At 37.4% G+C, this 22712-nt stretch overlaps 1 protein-coding gene across 1 annotated transcript in view; it reads right to left on the bottom strand.

The window, feature by feature from the left end:
* Window positions 1–5164: 5164 nt before the first annotated feature.
* tmem9b (TMEM9 domain family, member B) overlaps window positions 5165–22712 on the bottom strand; it is a 41693-nt gene continuing 24145 nt past the window's right edge. The window contains exon 5 of the mRNA XM_052029508.1: window positions 5165–8849. Within this exon, the coding sequence (XP_051885468.1) occupies window positions 8694–8849 (156 nt within the window). The 3' untranslated portion in view covers window positions 5165–8693. The remainder of the gene's footprint in view (window positions 8850–22712) is intronic.

Below are 22712 nucleotides of genomic sequence, written 5' to 3'. Positions count from 1 at the left end.
CAAGAAAGTATTTGAAGAAGTTATCCTATGGAGTGAATAGCAATAACTTTTAGTTCAGTCTATGCAAGGATAATTTGTGCATGTGAGTCAGTTTCCACTGTTCTACAACTGTATAGGTATAAAATATATAGTTATGGAGGTATTCATAGGTATGTGAAAGTTGAAATTATGATTTAAATTTCTACTAAACCTGACCTAGTAGATCAGGAATTTTGAAACAGAAAATTGATCTAGGAAACCGTCATCCCATGCTCTACCAAGACCACCTCTACCATTGACCTGCTGAATGAAATTGGACCTGCTCAATTCCAATCCTCTCAGTAAAGTCTTAATCAGAGAAGCACCATATTTATTTATCATTAATTAAAGGGAGGTGTCAAGGAATAAGACCTTTAAATTGAAAACCTGCATTTTATCTATCCTGGGTTCCTCCTATTACTCACTACACGCTGTGTTGGTAATATCACCCAAACCTCAATAGTCCAGATTTCCTGCATGGATCTGCGAACAAGTTCATGTGGAAGTTCTGAACTTACTCACCAATTTCCCAGCTGCAGTCCAGCACTGGTTTCCATTCAGAGTCCGTCTGGGAAGCAGAACTTGCTGATATTCCTCAATATTTACACTGTTGTATTTATTTTCAGATCCTGTGCTGGGTTGGAACCTATTTACTTGCATGAAACTTTGGCTGCAAGAAAGAAAAGTAAGAATAAGACCTTTTAAATTTACTTTCAGGATTTGAGCATCACTGGTAAGACCAGCATTTATGTCCCTACTTGCCCTTGAGAAGGTGTTGATGAGTCACCACAGCCCTTCTGGTAACCGTACCCTCACGGTGCTATTGGGAAAGAGTTCCAGGATTTAGACCCAGCAACAGTGAAGGACAGGCAATATATTTCCAAGTCAGGATGGTGTGCTACTTTGAGGGGAACTTGTAGATAGTGGAGTTCCCCTGATTATTTTCTTTTTAGTCATTTTTTGAATACTTCCAAATGTCAGGGGAATTCCCAGTCCATTGAAAGACTGACACGTTGCAAAACTGGAGCAGAACTTTGCTGTCTAAGGTTTTTACAGCTCCATTGGTCAAGGCTTACTGTGGGGCACTTGTGTCTAATTACATCACATCAGGGCAGCAATGTAGAACAGGTAGTTACCTCCAGTGACTCAGATTCAATCCTGAATTCCGGTGCTGTCTGTGCTGAGTTTGCAAGTTCTCCCTGTGACTGCATGGGTTTCCTCTGGGTGCTCAGTGGGGGTTAATTGGACACTTAAATTGCCCCTAATGTGTAAGCGAGTGTTTAAACTTGGGGGAAGTTGATGGGAATGAAGGTTAAAACATAGTGTAAATGGGTGCTTGACGGTTGGCATGAACTTAGGGGCCTGTTGCTGTGCTGTATAACTTTATAACACAAGGCCCTAGAATGACACGGTACATTGCTGCCCAGCTCCAGGATCCTTCTTGGCAGCAAGTTTATCCTCTGGATGTGAACAAAAGTACCACATGGTGCAGTGGGTGAGTGCATGCCCCAGGTCCCACTCAGCAAATACACATGGAAGCAGACAATACCTGCAAGCAGACAACACCCAGCTACCTCACATCACCCATCTCCACTGTCCCTAAATTAACAAATTGCTTGTCTGAAATCCAGTCGTGGATAAACAGAAATTTCCTCTAGCTGAATATTTGGACAACCAAAGCCACAATATTTTGCCTCCTAGCCAATAATTCCATCCCCCTCCTTGGAAACTAAGGCTTATTAAGATAGTTCACAACAAAGGTGTCATCAAAGACTCCGGAGTGAAATTCTAACCACAAATCTGCTCTGGGACTGATGCCATCTACTTCTACACCCATAACAACTACTTGGCTTCACCCTGCCTCAGCTCATTTCTGGAAGTCTTTATCACTGACTAATCCAAAACACTCCTGGTTAACCTTCCAAATTGTATCCTTTGTAAACTCAAGGCCATCAGAACTTCCAATTCCCATTTCCTAATTTGCACCAAGAACTCATTGTCTTATCAATCTCATACTAGCTGAACTCCATGTTTAACTATGGATAAGTTTCAAAATTCTAATCTTCATTTTCAAATCCTTCCAAGACCTGACCTCTCCCAATTTCTGATCTCATCTGCCACTACAATCCTCTCATATCCTAACTCCTCATAATTTAGTCTTTTCAGTACTTCAAATTTTAACTACTGGTGGCCATGTATTCAATTTATGAAACTCTAAGCCCTTAAATTCCCCCCCTAAATCTTCCCACCCTCTTGCAGGTGCTCCATGAAAGCATGAAATAAAAACATAAAATACAAGAACAGAAGTATTTTATGTTTTGTTTAGCTTTCCAGCATCTTTGCATTTTTGATTAGGGAGAACATTATAGCAGTACTTAGAGAGAATATTCCAGGGGGATTGTCCAGTGAGGCTTTATGGGTAGAAATGAGAAATAAGAAGGGGGTAATCTCTTTGATGGGATGTACTATAGGCCCCCCAACAGTCAGCAGGAAGTAGAGGAGCAAATATGTAGGGGAATTGCAGATAGCTGTAAGAATAATAGCATTGTAATGGTAGGGGATTTTAACTTTACAAACATCAACTGGAAATGGCTTGGATGGTGTGGAATTTGTTAAATGTGTTCAGGAAAAATGTCTCAATCAATATGTAGATGGCCCTAATAGAGAAGGGACAAAACTTGACCTCCTCTTGTGAAATAAAGTTGGGCAAGTGACTGAGCAGTCAGTGGGAGAACACTTTGGGACCAATGACCATAATTCTATTAGTTTCAAAATTATTGTGGAAAATTGGTCCATAAGTTAAAGTCCGAAATTGGGGCAAGGCCTATTTAGATGATATCATGCAGCAACTTTCAAAAGTTGATTGGGGAAGACTGTTTCCAGGTAAAGAGACATCTGCCAAGTGAGAGGCTTTTATAAATGAGATAGTGAGAGCTCAGGGACAGTACATTCCTGTCAGAGTGACGGGCAAGACTGGCAAAAGTAGGGTTGTTGAGAAATACTGAGGATCTGGTGAAGAAGAAGGAGGCAAATGTCAGGTATCGGCAGCTGGGATCAAGTGAATCCCTTAAGGAGTATAGGGGATGCAGGAGTACCCTTAAGAGGGAAATTAGGAGAGCAAAAAGGGGACATGAGATAGCTTTGGCAGATAAGGAAAATCCAAAGAGATTCTACAAATATATTAAAGGCAAAAGAGCAACTAAGGAGCAAATAGGGTCCCTTGAAGATTAACAATGTCATCCATGTGTGTAATCACAGGAGATGGACGAGGTCCTTAATGAATATTTCTCATCTGTGTTTACCGTGGAGAAAGGTGTGGATGCGGGGGAATTCGGGGAATAGTGATGGCTTGAAGAGAGTCCACTTTAAAGGAGAGGAGGTGCTCGAGGTCTTAAAACACACAAAGGTAGGTAAATCCCCAGGGCCTGACCAAGTGTATCCTGGGACATTGTGGGAAGCTAGGGAAGAAATTGTGGGGCCACTTGCAGAGCTATTTATATCATCAATAGCCATGGGTGAGGTGCCGGAAGACTGGAGGGTGGCTAACTTTATGCCCTTCTTTAAAAAAGGCTGCAAGGGAAAACCTGGGAACTACAGACCAGTAGGCCTAATGTTAGTGGTGGGTAAGTGATTGGAAGGGATTCTGAGAGACAGGATCTACATGCACTTGGAAAGGCACGGACTGATTAGGGATAGTCAACATGGCTTTGTACATGGGAAATAGTTTCTCATGTTTCTTCAGTTTTTTGAAGAGATGACCAAGGAGATAGATGAAGGAAATGCAGTAGATATTGTCTACATACATCATCTACATTGAATTTGACAAAGCCTTTGACATGGAATCGCATGGTAAGCTAGTTCAGAAAGTTAGATCAAATGGGATGCAGGCAAGCTAGCCAAATGACAGTAGGAGACAGAGGGTCATTTTTGCCTCTGACCAGCAGTGAGCTGCAGGGATAGGTGCTGGGTCTGCTGTTATTCTTCATTAATATTAAAGATTTGGATGACAATGGTTAGTAAGATTGCGGATGACACTAAAATTGATGGTATAGTGGACAGTGAAGACGGTTATCTACGATCACAATGGGATCTCGATCTACTGGGCCACTAGGCCAAGGAATGGCAGATGGAGTTCAGTTCAGACAATGCAAGGTGTTGCATTTTGTTAAGTCAAACCAGCGCAGGACTTACACAGTAAATGGGAGGGCCCTGGGGAGTGTTGTTAAACAGAGAGATCCAGGGGTCCAGGTATATAATTCCTTGAAAATGGTGTCACGGGTACCCAGGGTGGTGAAGGGGTTTGACATGCTTGCCTTCATCTGTCAGAATATTGAGTACAGGAGTTGGAATGTCAAGTTACAACTGTACAAGGAATTGGTAAGGCCACATTTAGAGTATTACGTACAGTTCTGGTCACCCTTTTACAGGAAAGCTGTCATTAAACTGGAGAGGGTGCAAAAAAGAATTAAGAGGATGGTACTGGATTGGAGGGCTTGGGTTATAAGGAGAGGACTATTTTCCCTGGAGCATAGGATGCTGAAGGGTGACCTCATTGAGGTTTTTAAAATCATGAGGGGCATAGATAAGGTGAATAGCCAATGTCTTTTCCACAGGGTGGGGGAGTCCAAAACTAGAGGGCAGAGGTTTAAAGTGAGAGGGGAAAGATTTAAAAGGGACTCAAGGGTGGTATGTATATGGAACAAGCTGCTAAAGAAAGTGGTAGAGGTGGGTACAATTAAAACATTTAAAAGGCATTTGGACAGTTAAATGGACAGGAAAAGTTTAGAGGGATATGGGCCAAACACAGGCAAATTGGACTAACTCAGTCAGGCGACTTGGTCAGCACAGACAAGTTGGGCCGAAGAGCACAGAAACAGGCCCTGAGTCTATCTGCAATATTTTTCATTCCAAAAACGTACCCCTTTGCTGAGGCATTTGGGCATCTGCACCTACGCATGCTGCAGAAGTCTGATATTGTTCTTGTGTAGCATATTGGAACGTTTTCTTGTATTAAAGGTGGAAGATGCAAATTGCTACACTTATTTCTTCAATGTATTTTTTGTAAATTTTTGAGCCTATCATAAGTGAACGAATGGAAACCACCCCAGAGAAGTGTTAAAGCAATGATAGAAATATTTTGTTAAATAGTACAGAAATAAAATTTATTAAAGAGGTATACAAAGTTTTACTGTACATCTTAAAACATCTTAAAAAGATTAGGAACACAAGTCTTTACAAATTTTATGTGTGATTGCGTATGGGTGGTGTTGGACTGATGGGAAAGAGGAGAATATGTAAAGTTAAATTAAACCTGTTCTAATCCCTATTTGGTAGGTGACTGAAAAAGCCCCAAGAGGATTGGACAAGAACTTGAAACAAAGTAAGTTGATTGACTCTGGGAAAGAATATTTTTGTTGAAGTGTGATAATGCATACCATTAAAATGGACAAAGGTGAAAGCCTGAAGATGTATCATGTGGTTGATTGATTTCTACATTGTGGAGATCATGATTTATGAATTTTTTAGGCTGATGAAATCTTGTTCGAACTTGCTGAATGATAAAATTCCAAATCGTTGTCAGAGAGAGAAAAAATATCAGAAAACTACTTGGTAGATCTATTGTCTAACAATGACAGTTGAATAAATCCTGAAGGGTCATTAAGTAGATCATTCAAAAAGTTAATTCACTAAATTTATTGTAGGAAGATAGCTTTTTGAATTATAACAATAATTTACCCAGGGCAATGTTGAGAGCTAGAGCACTGATGCAAATTGAAAATAGGATTATAGAGACTATTATGAAATATTAAATGTTTAATTTACCAATATAGAAGCTGCTTCCATGTGACTACGCGGGTGAGGAATGGCTTGATAGTGTTTCACCATTTTAATAAATGATGGGGTAAATAGTAATAGATTGTTTCTGCTTGTTGAGGAGATGATAATTGGCACAACAATGAAAACATTGAAGAGGAGAACTAAAGGAGATAAGCAAAACAATTTTTTCCAATGGAAAAAGTAAAATATTAACAGTCAATGATAAGCCATTGTTGTAAGTTTTCATAAGCATTTTCAAAAGTGAATTAAATAAATTCTTGAATAGGGAAGTACTGAAGATGATGAAAAGTGAGAATATTAGCAAGATATAATTAATAGCTTGGCTGATTTAGTGAAACATTGGGTGTTCCAAACATGCTATTACTTATCTATAATGACATAAACAAATATCTTTCATTGAAGCCTATCTGGGAAGTGTTTCATCAGTTACTTAGTTCTTTGCTACAGTAGCTTGTCAAGATCAAAGTAAGGTGATTTCACTGAGGCATTTCAATGTATGGCAACTGAAATTTTATTAATATTAATGACCATACCATTTGGATCTGTATTGGATCCAAATTCAACTCATGTAAAAATGCATCATCCTGGGTTATCCTTCACAAATATCACCCACTGCAATTGAACAATTAGCCAGAATTTAAGAGTCAGTATTTTTTAGGTTTGTTAATTACATCTTACAAAAACTATGACTATGCACATTTGTATTATTTGAAGAGACTGGAGAGGGGATTTTGAGAGAGACATACAACTTAAATTAAGGATCTCATTATGTAGTTCATTTCATTTAATTACTGAATTTGTATTTAAAACAAAATTCCTGTGCAATCCAGACATTTAGTTAATTGTGCAGCAATAATATTTAAGTGGTCAGAACAACCACCATTGACTGACTAATGCAAAAAAAAATGTATTTTATAAACTTCCTTATGGCAAGGTCTACTTTGATCTCCAGTTTAAACATGCTAGCAATCAATGTCACATCAGAGTACAATGTAGGTGTTTACCAGTGTAAAAACACAAGTGCAGTTTTAAAAGTAATTTTTTTTGGCAGACATTGACCAGTAAAAATAAAACTGGCAACATGTTGGTACATCAAATACAACTTAACATGATACTCGTGTATTAGTAGATCCTGATGTCCAGTTTACCCCATTGACAAGTTGGTTTTAGATGAGGCTCTGTACACATGCAGGCATGAAAGAGCTTCCTTTTACAGGAAACAAAGAGGCAAAATAACCATTTTTCAATTATTTTAGTAGATGGTTACAAGATCTTCTGGATAGAAGACCTATATCTGATAGAATCAGTAAATTTCACAGACAGAGAAATCATAACATATGGAATAAAAATGTAGAACATCCTCATATTAATACCAAATTACACAAGGTCTGGCCTCCTCTTGGGCAATTACATTGGACACCACAGTACTGAATACAGAGAAGAAAAATCTTTCATTCAATCACTGGATTGAAATGAATTAGCAGATTTTGGATGCAAGGCAGATGTGACAAAAAAAGACAAAGGAACATAAAGGAACCAGTATAGAAGAAATATGAAGAAATCAAGTGATTACATTGTTGTATTTAAAGAAGTATCTGTGAGATATGATTTATCGGATTCTCTGAATACATACAACAAACTCATTGAAATCATCCATGCCCCAAAAAAGAGCAGTAGAACATGAGTGGAGAGATACAATCTGGTCTCAGTACCCATCAGATGAAGGAAAGAAAAATGTCACTAATTGGCCAGATTATCAGAACATAAATTGTTGGTAGTTTGCTCAATACTTCAAGTGTACAGATAGGTGCAAACAACATTGAATTTGGCTGTGGTGCTTTCCACTGTAGTACAGATCCACAATCTAATATTTTAACCTAACACTTGGAGAAATATAGCTGGAACAGAGCTACTGACACCATCAAAATTTTACCCTAGAATAAGTGTTTACTATTAAAAAGGAGGAAAGGGAGAACAATGGGAATGAATCATATCTAAGACTATTGAAAACCCATCTATTAATGCAAAATGAAAAACAGGCACTTCAACCCAAAACTGGTTTCAACAAGTAGCTTTAAAGGTGTATCATACCCCAGCACCATCTTTTTTAAGAAAGACTGACAATTTCTGCAATGCATGGGTATGCAACAATACACAAATCATTTTTAATCATGGGTGTTGATTTTTTTTACACTTCAGATTGGTTGTGAACAGTTGTTTAATCAGAACACATACCAATATAATACTTGATCAGTTACTTTCATAATCATGTTTATAGTTGTCATCTTTAGGCTTCATTAATTCATTAAAAAATTCAGTTTAAAAACAAATGAAAATTAGGTGTTGGGTGTCAACAAAAATCGCAGGCACTTCCTTTAGGACGGAGTGCTTAGACTTTTACAAAGAGTGTGTTTCATTAACAGCAATCCTGTGATCATATCAAGACTGTTAATTTTATAGCACATCAATATCCATGTAACTGCCAAATTATTTTTGCAACTGAACTACATAATTAAAAGCATCCAGGAAAATATTAAATTTTAGCTATATTTTGTAATTAGTTTATAATTAATGTTAATGATGTTATCTTGTACAGTTTGTTCCACAACTACACCATAATTTATTGATGGACAGAAGTTGGGGTAAACTCTCTGAAAGTAAATGAAAATCCCAATGGCAAGATAATATCAAACATCAGTATGATTATTACACTTGTGTCAAAGAATTGACACCAAGGTGTTGAAGTTAACGAACTTCTACCAGCAAGTAAGATCTTCGAGGAATCAGTCAGATTGTTTCCATAGGCCCACTGAGTTTTCCTTTAAAAGGCAGTGTTTTTAGCTGAGCACAACATGACGATCAAAGACTGATTTCCTTTGTTCTTGAACTTGTCTTTTCCAGCGCTGCTGTGCATATTCAACTTTATTCAATACATTGCTACGTGACCGAGAACGGGACAGCACATCATGGGCATTGGCAAATGGCTGTGTGTCCTAAAAGGGAACAAGTGCACTTTAGACAAAGCAGAAGACAAATCGATATACAAAAATGTATCTGAAAAAGTCATATTTTTGTCATGCAATTGGTAACAGTATTAACGTTTCACTAACAGATACCTTTTAAAGGCAAGTTCAATAGAAGTACCACAAAAGTGACAACCTGTACCATTAACTGTGTGGAACAAATGGGTTTCACAGTGCAAAAGTGCATTGTGGAAAATTATCAGCTTTTTATTTTTACAAGATACCTGTACTGAAGCCAATGAGTTTAAAAGGAGCATGGGAAACAGGGCTCCAGTGTATTTAAAGGGAGCACAAGAAATGGGATCTCAGTGAAACAGATGCCAAACCATCAGAACTTCCGAATAATCTGATGGTGGATTATCAGTTTTACTGTATTTGTAATCCACAATATTCTACATCCGTTAATCATTTTCTAATTTGTTTGCAAATATCTTCTGTCTCCTTCATTCCCATTATTGGATATTTTGGTCTTTAGACTATCCCCAGTGATATTGATCTACTTTTATCTCTCATATAAATGAAAACTGGAAGTGCTAGAACTACTCAGCAGATCAGGCATCACCCGTCAAGGAAAAAAAGCAGAGATAATGTTTCAGGTCAATGATCTTTCATTATTTTTGTCTCTTATCTCAATCCAAGTGCATTCCATTTCTATTTTACTGATTTCTGCCTCACATTTTTCTATTGCCGTTTGTTAATTCTAGCAAGTACATTTATTCCATCTCTCCTTTTATCCTACTAGCTTTTAAATAAAAAATTCCAAACCTAGCTGTTTTTGGTTCACTCTTCAACCTGGCTGTCCCATCTGGTGTTGTTGAAGACACAGACCATCAACACCACTTTTAGAATTGGATATTAGAGTGAATTATATTTTTTTTAAATGGAAAAAAAATCACTTCTAAACACAGTGATGTAGCTAGTAGCACCTCAAATCTGAAACTTTCCAGTTTAAGGCACTATTAAGTACAATTTGGTTAGCAAAATGAATCAACATACATGAACCATTACAGCCTTAGATGACAACAATAACCTATAACCAAAGAGTCAAAAAATTTAAGAACCAAAATCACTGAGGGACAGAAAATTGTTGCTGCAAACTGCAGTTGGATGCAGAATTCTAACACAGAATCAGGATCATCTGCCAGCTAGACAGTAAATATTATTTAAATAGAATGTTCAAGAGGTCTCAACTAACAATGAATTTTACACCATCAGATACATTCATGTCATCGACTTAAATGGAATTAAAAACCAAATGATCCAGATGAATGATCTAGCATTGCAGCCAGTGTTCTGGAAATCAGAATTAGCAGGCATGTTCTTCTCATAGTTTACTAAATGGCTTCAACAAAATGGTCAATTTATACTTTTGCAATTATATACAGGCTTTAATTAACTTATATTATTCCACATAATAAATCCATACATTAGGCCATAAGCAGTGATGAAATTGTTGATTTATGGCCTCTGTGATGAGCTGGATATAGAATTGTCTTTGACAATAACATACTTTGAAATAAGAAAAAAAATGAATCACAGTTACAATTCCTGCTGCCATCTATTGAATCAAAAGGTGAATCTTTACAATCAGCTCCTGCATCACAAGCAAACAAAAACACAATCTTAATTATTATTTGATTGCTAAAGCTGCAGTGGCATCATTAAATCATTGTATATTGGACAACAGTTGCTCAACTTATTAATCCAGCAATCAACAGTTACAAGCTTGAGTCTTTACTACAAGTCACAGAGCATGTAGACTTGGTATACATGAGACCAGAGACTACAAACAGAACCATGTTAAGTTGATACTAAGCAGAATAGGTGAAGTGCACAATGTTAAATAATAAACAGAGTTGCTGGACAGACAGTGAATCGGAAAAAAGCGACCCCTAAACATTCTGTTGAAAATGCAAAACAGTACTGAAGAATACAGCTGTATTTTTAACCGACAAATGCTCTAATTACTCACATTAATCTTCATTCTTAGGCGAACACCTGCAAGTCTGCATTGGTTTTCTCAGTAAATAAAATGTAAACCAGATAAATTCTACAAACACAAATAAAAGTGAGGAACTTTCTCCAGAATGTCACGTTCCAATACCTCCAAAGTTCTATTAGCCTGCAGTTCTGGGACAAGGGCCTCTTGCACCTGAGCCAAGATGCTTAGAAATGGCTTGGGGCAGCAGAGGTTCTGTTGGACGGTTGAGTTTCCACAGCAAAACTGTCAAGATGCGGTGAAATTTGCTTTTACAATTCAAATGCTTGTTGGCACTTCGTAAGAACACCGAGGCAACGTGTTTTACCTGTTTTGCTTGTGAATTTGCGTTTTGCAAATGTCAATAACTACTTCAGTGACAAGTAAATTCACCCAAGGTCACAATCATCTCAAACAGAAACTGTCCATGTTTTACATTTAAAGCATGATTACCTGTCCATTTCTCAAAACTTCCATAAGATTTAAAATTGTAAAGAAACCTTATTTGTTCTATAATGTATTTTACTAGTAATCAGATGCAAAATAAGCGAAGTTTAACAGGTTAAAATTCTAATTGTGACTCAAAGAATTCAGCAATGTAGAACAAGTTGTTCTTTTTTAAAAAAAATAGCAAGATCAATTCCTTGGGCTTTCAAAGCATATTTTGAATAGACCCTGGGGCAACACTATAGAAACAGAATACCAGAGAGACATACATCAACAGAGATGACCACCAACATTTTAAAGCAGAGGCACCCAATATTCTTGTGCTAGTGCTAAAATCCACCATTTTACAGGGTTGTCCTTAAGGCACACTTATCATGCTAGCAACTCTGCAAATAAAAACGGCATTCAAGGGCTTTCTTAATAGATAAGTGGAGTCAGGCAGTGAGTGGTTGAGTCGTAAGGATCAAGAAATCCCCAGGTGTGACTCTTGGCCTAAGTTTGCCAAGGATAGCAGTTAAGCAGTACACCAGGCCTCAGAACTCAAAGTTTGGAAGTACAGGATTAAATGACCAGGGTTCCTGTTCTAACTGCTGTCCAACACTCCCCTATTGCAAGTGTGCATGCTTAGTGAATTGAACTCATCTTTCTATTAATCCAATTTAAGGGGGGAAAAATCTCAAGTATGCTGTTTAGTAACACTTTCTATTTGATATTTTTCACTGAAGTAACAAAACTGATGCCTCAGAAAAAAAAATCAGAGAACATCAGTTTATATTAAAGCAAATCACCCAAGGAATTGACCTTGCTATATTAAAAAAACTCTTAATTGCAAAGTTGTTCTACATTGCTGAATTCTTTCACCCAATAAACCCCACTTCCAACAGAAATAGTAAATACTTGAAACCAGTAAATCTGTGAAGAGAACAGAAAAGGTAATGGCCCAGATTTTGTTGAGAGGCTTGCCACCCAATCTCAAATTTAGTACCTCCAATTATCTTGCACTTCAGTGCATGGGAACATGCTAAACAAAAGTCTCTTGGACCCAATTGGCATAGCCCTTATGGAATGTATTTGGGTTATAGGGGTAGTCTACAGCTACTTCGAAAAATGCTGAGAAAACCCGTCAAACAGCATAACTACTCTCCCAGTTTTGTCATTTGTCCAAAACTATCAAATTCTTTCAACACTTCTCAATTACCCAGTCATTCAAAACATTTAAAAACTATCAAAGACAATAAACAATTTTTTTTAATTCCAAAAAAAAACACAAGCAATTAAATAAAGACTAACATTCTTACCTTTTTTCCTCATGGCCAGAAAAATTTCATTCAAATGATAGGCTCATAGATTCTATGCTAGTTCTAATCAGTGTAAAAGCTGGGAAATTCCAGCAAGTTTGTACTCTGACCAAATCCCATCTGGAGTCAAGTAGCATGTTGACAGTTGCACCAGCAGGAGTATCTCAGCAGGTTTGCAGATTCTGCATTCCAATACATATTATTGTTTGCAATATATATTCATGATCTGGATGAAAATGCCAGTGGTCTGATTACTAAGTTTGCAGATGACATGAAAATTGGTGGAGTTTTGGATAGCAAGAAAGGTTACAACAGGATTTAGAGAAATTGGAAAGTTGGGCAGAGAAATGGCAGAGGACTTTAATCCAGACAAGTGTGAGGTGTTGTATTTTGGAGGTCAAATGCAAGACGAAAAGAAACAGTAAATAGAAGGACCCTGAGGAGCATTGTTGTACAAAGGGATCTTTGGTTGCAAGTGGCACCAGATGCGGATAGGCTAGTAAAGGGAGTGTACGCCATGCTTGCCTTCATTGGTCAGGGCACTGAATGTAAAAACTAGGAAGTCATGCAGCAGCTATATAAAACTTTGGTTAAGCAGCATTTAGAGTATTGTGCGCCGTTCTGGACACCTCACTGTAGGAAGGATGTGGAGGCATTAGAGATGGTGTAGAAGAGGTTCACCAGGATGTTGCCTGATTTGGATTAGATACAAGAAGAGTTGGACAAACTTGGATTTTTCTCTCTGAAGTGTCAGAGGCCGAGGGGTGACCTCTTACCAGTATATAAAATTATGAGAGGCATAGATAGGGTAAATAAGAGTCTTTTTCCCCAGGGTGGAAGTATCAAATACTAGGACATAGGTTTAAGGTGAGAGGGAGAAAGTTTTAAAGGAGATTTGTGATTTTTTTTCCCCCCCCCCCACACACACACACACACACACACACACACACACACACACACACACACACACACACACACACAGAGTGGTAGGTGCCTGGATTGCACTGCCAGGAAAGGTAGTAGAAGCAAATATGATAACAATCTTTAAGAATCATTTAGACAGACACAAACGGGCAGAGAATAGAGGGATATACACCATGTCCACGCAAATGAGATTAATTTGATTTGGTATTATGGTCAGAGCAGACACAGTGGGCCTGTTCCTGTGTTGTACTTCTCTATGTTTTATATCTCCAAATGCCAAACACACTGATAAATGCTGGCAATTTGCCACAGGACTGCTAACAAAGCCTCAGCAAAGTTCTCTCATTCTACATGACCTGTTGAATTCTTCCTTTATTGTCTATCTTTGTTTCAAACTTCCAGGAACTGCAGGATAATATTTTCTCAGCTACTTCCCCTGCAAATTCTCTTTACATGTGCAACAGTTACTGACTCTTCACATACATCCTGGAATATGCAAGGGCAGTTTCTTTAAACTACACTTCTTCATCACCCTAATAAAAATAATCACAATTGAACTATGTTGTAATTTCAAAGTAAATCAGAATAACTCATCATGTAAGATTTCAAATGTCAAGATCAACTGGTAATTTTATAATCCCATATCCTTAAATATAATGAAATATCCTAACTTTGCAATTCATTGGTCAAAAAACAAATCTCTCACGAGCCGATTAATTACTAGTCTTGAACTTTCATTACTACAAATTTAATCTGGCCTGAGCTTTCTGAATGACACTGCTCCTTTGAGGTTCAGGATTAACAGAAAGACAAAAGAGTGATATCCAAAATTAATTGTGATTATTCTACACAATGAGGCTAACTGCCTTTATTCAGCACCTTACATTTTTCATGAACCATGTGTTACAGCCAGTCATACATCTCAGTAGCTGATTTAGTGATATTAGTATGGCCACCTTCGATTGTCTTCTGTAGCTTCGCTTCAATACAGCATTTGCAGCATGGTATCATTTGGAATTTTTGTGTTATGGAAACATTGCTTTGCAGCAGATGTCTTATACTATACACACAGGTGGATAAAGTGGTGGTCAGTAACCAAAGATGATACCCCTCACAGTACAAAACAAATGCTGAAGAGAAAATAGAACATATTTATACATTAAAACCAATAAATAGCATAAATATTTTCAGCAAAGTATTGTATTGTAACCCTGTGCACCTGTTTATTGGAGTTGCAATGTTATTCCTGAGTAATCAACAATTCCTCATTTGGCTTGAACAGCTGTAATTCATTTTCTCCTTTTATTTATTACCGTTTCTTAAAGGGGATGATTCTTATTAACACATCATCCTATAGTGTTAAGTTAAATAATGAACGTTGGCAGAGAACTTCAGCATGAAGGTCATCACCAATGAACCAAATCCTGCAAGGCCAACTGCAGTGCAATATCTGCAGACCTGGCCCAGACTGGATAACTGTAGGTTTAAGGCTCAGTAGTACACTGCCAAGACCTTGGCCTCTTCAAGTTAGGAGTCATACTTAAACCAACAGTTTTCAAACTTTGCAGAATGCAGAATCATACTAAGCACTTGGGAGAATCAAGTTACCAAGTCCTAGCCAACAATCAGCATCTAAAAAGAAGCTTAATTGATTAACAGAAATTAAATTTGGTTAGATTAGGTTTTACAATAGTGCAACTAGACACAATTGTAATCAAGATAGATATGAATTTGGCTAAGATGGTTACTAAGTAAACAAAAACTCCTGGACAAATTGTTCTAGAGTATGAATGGGCATATCAGAGTCAAAAAAGTAAAATGCTCATGAGATCCAAGAGAGAGAGAGGCAAACTGGATTGAGAACTGGCTCAGTTGCAGGAAACAAAGGGTAACAGTATATGAGTATTTTTGTGGCTGAAAGGCTGTTACTAGACAGACCCCATAGGGCTCAGCTTCTTGTAATATACATTAATAATTTAGACCTAGAGCTAAGGTGGATGGTAGGAGTCTTCTGTTGATACTACAGAGAAAAGCTTTAAACTTTAAGAAGATATAAATGGTCCATCTGGTCAATTGGGCACAAAAATAGCAAATGGAATTTAATTAGGAGAAGTGTAAAGAATACATTCAGGAAGGTTCCAAAAGCAAGAGAATATACAATAAACAGTAGAACATTCAGTGATATTGGGGAATAAAGGAACCTCGAAGTCCATGTCTACAGATTATCAAAAGGTAACAGAAAAGATCAATAAGGTGGTTAAATTGGTATATGTGATGCTTTCCTTTGCTGTCTGAAATGTAGAGTACAAGAACACAGAGCTTGTATTACAAACGTACACAACACTGGATAGACCACAACTTGAGTACTGCATACAGTTCTGATCATTCTGAAAATGAAAATGTACCAGAGAGGGCACTAAGGAGATTTGCCAGGACTGGAAAATTCTAATGAAGAAAATTTGGATAAGCTTGCATTAGAAGCTGAGAGGAGATAAAAGAAGTGTGTAAAATTATAAGAAGCACAGATGGTTTAAGAGGAAGGACCTGTTGCCCTTAGGGCGAAACAAAAACAGAGGGTATAGATTAAAGGCTATTGCCAGAAGGATTAGAGCAAAGAGGAGGAAAAACATTTCACCCAGAGGGTGGTAGGAGTTTGGAACTCACTGTTTCACAGAGTGGTAGAGGCAGGTACCCTCATCAAATGTAGAAAACACTTGGAGACATGACCTGCAGGGTTATGGACCTAATGCTGGAAGACATGATTAGGTTGGATAACAGTTTTTTTCCCCAATCAGTATAAACACAATGGGCCAAATTACCTATTCCTGTGTTGTAAATTTTCTATGATCTATGTATCATGGATCCATAATTCTTCCCTTTATTTTTACTAGTTTTGGAATAATATTTTCCATTAAAATTGATCTATCAACAGTTGTCACTGTACTTCAATTGTGAACTCACAATTGCAGATATATGTACTAGGTGATTCAAGGAATGAATTTTGGAATTGTAAATAGCCTGAATTTTCTACTGACCAGCACTGTACCCATTTTCACCAGTGACCTGCCTTCGAAGTCCACTTTTAACATGTGGATCTTTGGGCAGAGTCTTCCAGTGGGAAACATTCATGGCTGATAGGCTGTGAGAGCCTTGCTTATCTCCTGGCTTACCAGTTGAAAAGGTTTTCAGGAACTTGAATGTTTGTAAATGTCTGACTGAGCTGTCGAATAATTTTTAAAATTGTTGAGCCTGATCATACTTACTATAAACCAGTGGCCTCCTGAACGGCTTACTGCCTTTCAGTTGGTCTCCAGCTTTCATTTCTCCTCATAGAAACAGAGATGAGGTAGTGGTCACTCACCAGCATATCTGACCTCCCCCTCTGCTTATGAACAATGAACCCAGTGGCAGAGTAGTGACCTCTGAAGAGAGGGGCTTGCGCATTATCTCCAGATCCTTGGCTTAAGCCAGGAATGGCTTGCAAAAGCAGCGAGATACCTATTCATCTGAATGACTTACTGAACTTTGGTAAAAGGTTAAGGCCAGGTGAGTGATTTACTAATTTATAATGAACTTTATCTTGAAGCTTTCAATTAATTTCCAGGACCAAGTTATTTTTGACTATTTTTAATAATTTTTAAAATTACAAGCCGTTATGAACTGTTTTAAATGGCTCTCATTGTCAAAGAGATTTTAAAATAGTTGAAAGACCTTTGTCAGCAGTGATATCTTAGCAAACCTAATCCCACTTTCCAGCACTAATGCATAACCCTGCAGGTCATGGCTCTTAAAGGACATACCCAAGTATTTTCTAGCTGTGATAAAGATATGACTCCACAACCCTTTCAGCCAGTGTATTCCAGACCTTCTACCACCCTCTGGATGAAAACAAAATCCTTTAAACATTTTAAGGTATTCTTACACAGATTATGACATAATCACTGATTTGATCACCAATTTCAGCAGAACCGTCCACAGCAATAGTAAACTGAATTTTTTAAATTCAGATTTGAATTTATATTTATGTCCTGATATTCTTGACTTTTCAATGAATAAAACACTTTGTTTCCATTAGAAAGAGAAACAGATCAAAAACTTTGTTAGAACTGGTAAAGGAAGAAAACAAAAATTCTTTCCCTGTTCTGACAAAGGTTCTTCATGCTGAAACATTAACTCTAATTCTGTCTCTTCAGATGCTGACCTCCTGAGTGTTACCAGCATTTTCTGTCTTTGTTTCATATTTCCAGCATCTGCAATTTTTTGATCTTGAGTTTGTTTCCATTGTCTTGCCCACCTCTATCTGTCACCCAACAATCTCTCTTATTCTAAAGGCAGACACATCCAGTTAGAGTGGGTTCCTACAGGCAGCTCACTCACTATTTACAAAGATTAGACAGTCACAAACTGAGTAATATGAAGTCATGTTATTCTTTCTTGCTAACAGCAAGGAGGTTCCAAAACAACAATTTTCTGCACTGTGTACTGTTGATTGTTTTTTACCCCCACATTCCTGCAATAAATCTCATCACACAACTTACATTTGTCAGTTCTCTGCACACTTCCCTCCTCCACTCCAAATGCATTTCCACCAATCAAAAGATAGCATTGTACCTGCACTCCTCATTCCTGTCACACACATTGTGCCATCAGGACAGGCAGCAGCAACATTCCGTCTTAATAAGGTCCATTACCTCTCAGTTCACAAACCAACTTCAATCTTTTCATTAAATACCCTTTTGGAAATTATTGCTCCTCACTCTCAGGATGCAAATTGTACGCAGCAACATCACATTTATTCATACCAACTTTCAACTGATTCTATTCCTTTTGGCAACACAAGAGAGTTCAGAGTGTAAGAGGAGCAATGGCAAGGAAATTCAGTAAGCATCCAGGCATTCAATGGAATGGAGATGATATCCAAAGGCTATCCAGACTGAAAAGTATCACAATGAGGAGGCTAGATGATACACTCAATGGGATGTTTGAGCTTTCCTTGCTTTAAGTAGGCACTCAATTAAACATCTTTGGCTACTCTAAGCTGCATAGTGATTTCAATCTTTTTGTTTTACTGTGTGCCATTTTGTCACAGTTCTAACTTTTCTTTCTATTCATTTTTCCCTGGGTGCTTAACAACACCTACATGTAGCAGAAGTGATGGCAAAATTGGGTTTGCTACATTTATGGAACTTGTTGATACACTGGAAAGCCTCCCAAAATTTGGAGCTTTTATTTCCCAACTTGTGTATTATTCTGTCACAGAACACCTGCTCTATGATCTACAAAGTTGAGTGTGTGCACCTTCTCAGACACTGCAAACGGACCCCGACACAAGCAGACTCAAAGCACCAAAATTTGTAGTAGCCAGTGATCACTGTCAGCCTGCTAACCTCAAAGAAAATTATCTGCTGCAATTCACTCCTGGAGAATTCCCAGAAATCAAGGATTTCTTGATGACAAGACACTGTGTTGCAAGGACTTTTTGCACCACAGAAGGACCATGTGCGGAAAGGGAGGGTGGTGACCAAAACAACGAAACCCCGCGCGCCCCCCCCCACCAAAAATTGGCAGCCAACTAAATTATGCCCCTGTTGATAGGAAATCTGACTTAAGCTGTAGCTATGTAAATTTTGTCTAGCTTTCTGACCTTGTGGAAAATCTGTAAATAACAGTATATACACATTATAAATATTAATTACTAGTCTGTATTTTTTCAACTCATTACTTTCATTGTGCTTTTTTGGTGGCTAAAGACCACATGCCCATCAACTCCACTCTGATCTTTTTACCACTTACTTGCATTAGAGGTAATTTATAGGAGCCGATTAACCTACTACCACAACATTGGGATGTTGGAGGGCACCAGAGCACCCAGGGGAAATCCACACAGTCACTGGGAGAATGTGCAAACTCCCACAGACAGCACCCAAGGTCAGGATCCAACCTGGTTTGCTGGAGATTAGACAAACTGTAAAAAAAAAAGTACAATGTTATCATTTACATTGCTGCTTCATTTACAGGTCAAGAATAATACTGGTATTTTCCTTATTTGTGAAGTGGTAAAGCCCAGGCTTCTGTTCCATGCTCAGTAACTGCCTTTTATAAGAACATAAGTAACAGGAATAGAGGTAGACTTTAATGTTCCCCAAATCTCCTCCATCATACCATGCAGCTAATTTTCCTGACTGTGCTCAATGGTCTTGATGGGAATCATCAGCATTTAGTTACTCCAACAAAATTCATCTGTGGACTTGTGTGCACCAGCTGTAGGTCCAGGACTTTGAGTGAGAGATTGTAGTTACAATCCAGCAGCTGAGCAGTCTCAGTAGGATTATCCAGAATTCTGACATTAAACCAGGTCAGACCCATCAGGATTTTCTTGGGGCAGAGTCTCTACATGGAGCCCAGTTGTTGTCCAACTCAAAAGGTAGTGAAGTCAAACCACTGCACTCAAACCAGCAGAGTGCAGACACCGACTCCAGGCACTCATCCAAGTTTTGTTCAATTAAATCATGAAATCTTAGCCACTCCACTTTCTCAGCCTATTGCCATAACTTCTCTTTCTTCTAATCTTATCCTTGAACATACTCAATGACTGTAATATCAGAGCACTCCAAAAGAAATTTCTTTTCACATGTGTCCCAAGATTTTAACCTCTAGCTGTAGGATCACCATATTGGAAAAAGTCTCTCATCATCTGACCTGCAGTGGTCTCAGAATTCTATTAAAAGGTTCCACTTTCATTCATCCAAAGTCAAGCCTTCTTTATCTGAACCCTCATCATACTTATGATAGTAATGAATTTTCATTGCTTTTGTGCCCAGGCAAGTATATGCTTTCTTTGATACCTAAAGTCAGCTTCTTCATATATTTTTTGCAGGAGATTTTAATCATTTCTATCATTCTTGAAAGTTGGCCTTCAGATATCCTCTTCTCTAATAAGGCACGTGCTTTGGACAGGGTAGCAAGCGTTAATCAAATGAAATTTTATGTATGAAGCATACAATAGGGTAACTTATCATTGTGTACTTATAGTCTCACCCATCTGCACGCCATCTCTGGTCAGCATGATGTGGGCTAAATGGCTTCCTTCCATGCTGTATGACTATAATTTTCTTGTCCAAAATGTACAAAAATTATTTATATGGATCAGCTCAATTAATTAATTTCTGAAGTTATCTTGAATGAATTTACCTTATTCACAGATCATTTGATTCTTTTTATTTTGGACTGATTTAATTCTGTTACACAGTTCTTCAAATTTATGTGAAATAAACTGATCTATTTTACAATTGTGCTATCATTTATTTGGCTTTCATAATTAATTCACTTTTTTGTCCAGTATTTTTTCCTCAAATAACTAAATTTACTATTGTATGAATTAAGAGTTTAAAACTAAAACTCAAAAATTACTTTTTCATAAAAGATGACTTCAAGAGGGAGAGGATTTGAATAAATTTCCTGGTCACATAACTGTTGTAGCCATTGTTGAGTTGTAGAAACTTTGAAAACTATATTACATGGAGAAGTTCTCTTTACTAAATTTAAAAGGGCTTATTATATTTGTCTACTAATTCAAATCTTGATATCAAATCAATTTTTGATACACTGATTAAACTTAAAGGCTGTGATAACACTAGATCTACAAGTTTGCTCAGTTTATCAAAATTGGGTTTAAGAGCATAAATTCTGAGAGTTGCCAATATGCAATTCATATTAAAGGAAGATCTATATTAAAAAAGTTGCTGAAAAGAGTCAGATGGTGTTGAAGTGATTTTAAAATAATGGCTCTGCTTTCCTCATTTTTCAGGTTTTCAATAGCTTGTGTTATATAATCTGCTAGGATTGTCACTGATCTAATTCTGCCAATCCAGTTTTTAAATACATAACAAGAGCAAGACAATTACAAAGTTGGCTGCCTGTTGGCTTTTTACAAATAGCTAATCTTTTCCCCCAATTTACTTCTCAAATTTCATTATAAGCTTTCAATTCTGCCCTGTGGGTGGTTTGACTTTACAAAAGATAGCAACTGTCAAACTAGTTTAAACAGGAATTGATAAGGTTTATACCAATATCCTTTCTCATAATGGCTCTTAATTGAATTTTGAAGTGAATGTAAAGTTAACAGTGTAAACTATTAGCTGTATTTACTATTCATCTCAGCATTATTATTAATGGTGCATTGTATTGGCATATTTTAGAATGATTAAAATAGAATTTCAAACATTGTTAAAACTTAGAGCTTTGCTCTCTAACATTAACAAGAGTTTAAAAGATTGGATTTAGATAAATTCTCACATTTTAATATGCAAGCAAAAACTAAGCTGGCAAAAAGATGATGATTTACATTGCAGCAGCTACATTTCACGAACAACATGGGAAAAGAATTTGGGAATGTTTATTCTTCCACCTTTAAAGCATATGACCAACATTAATTTGTTCCGGTTTCTTCCCATAACGTGTGGGGGTTGGTAGGTTAATTGGCCACTATAAATTGCCCCTAGTGTAGGTGGGTGACAGAATTGATGGGGAAAATGGGGAGAAAAGCTTACAAGTTAACTTAGTGGGAGAATGGGATTGCTCCATAAACCAGCATAGACTCAATGGGCTGAATAGCTTCCATCTACATTGTAGTCCTAAATTCCCTTTAAACATTTATTCACTCTTAAATGAGGAAACTTTTAAAGTCACATTCTTGGTGAGCAACACTGGCACAACATTTGTAAATATCAAAATTGAAGTCATACTTAAAATTGTGGGTTCAACTTCAAATAATTATGCCCAAGTTGCAGTCAAGATGAGCAAAATGGCAAAAATGTAATGTTTCCTTTTTATTATCACAGAATGATGGGATGGTTACAGCAAAAGGAGGAGGCCATTCAGCCCATCATGTTTGGGTGTCTACCAGAGCAACTGTTATTCCAGATTCCAACCACATGCTATATACAATAAATTTTCCTTATGCTGCTCTTAATCATTTTTCTCTTTATTTTTATATCTGTGACAGTCTTGATCCCTCCACGAAAGGGATCACACTCCCACTATCTGCCCTATCCATACCCCTTATCATTTAAACAGAATCTTAGAGAGGTACAGCATGGAAACAGGCTCTTCAGAGTCTGTGCCAACTACCAACCACACATTTACACTAATCCTACATTAATCCCACTTTTTATTTTCCCCTTATTC

This window comes from Pristis pectinata, chromosome 14 (assembly GCF_009764475.1).
Source record: "Pristis pectinata isolate sPriPec2 chromosome 14, sPriPec2.1.pri, whole genome shotgun sequence".
NCBI classification, from domain to species: Eukaryota; Metazoa; Chordata; class Chondrichthyes; order Rhinopristiformes; family Pristidae; genus Pristis; species Pristis pectinata.
Note: the sequence above shows the minus strand (reverse complement) of the source record. Positions and strands in the feature narration are given on the sequence as shown.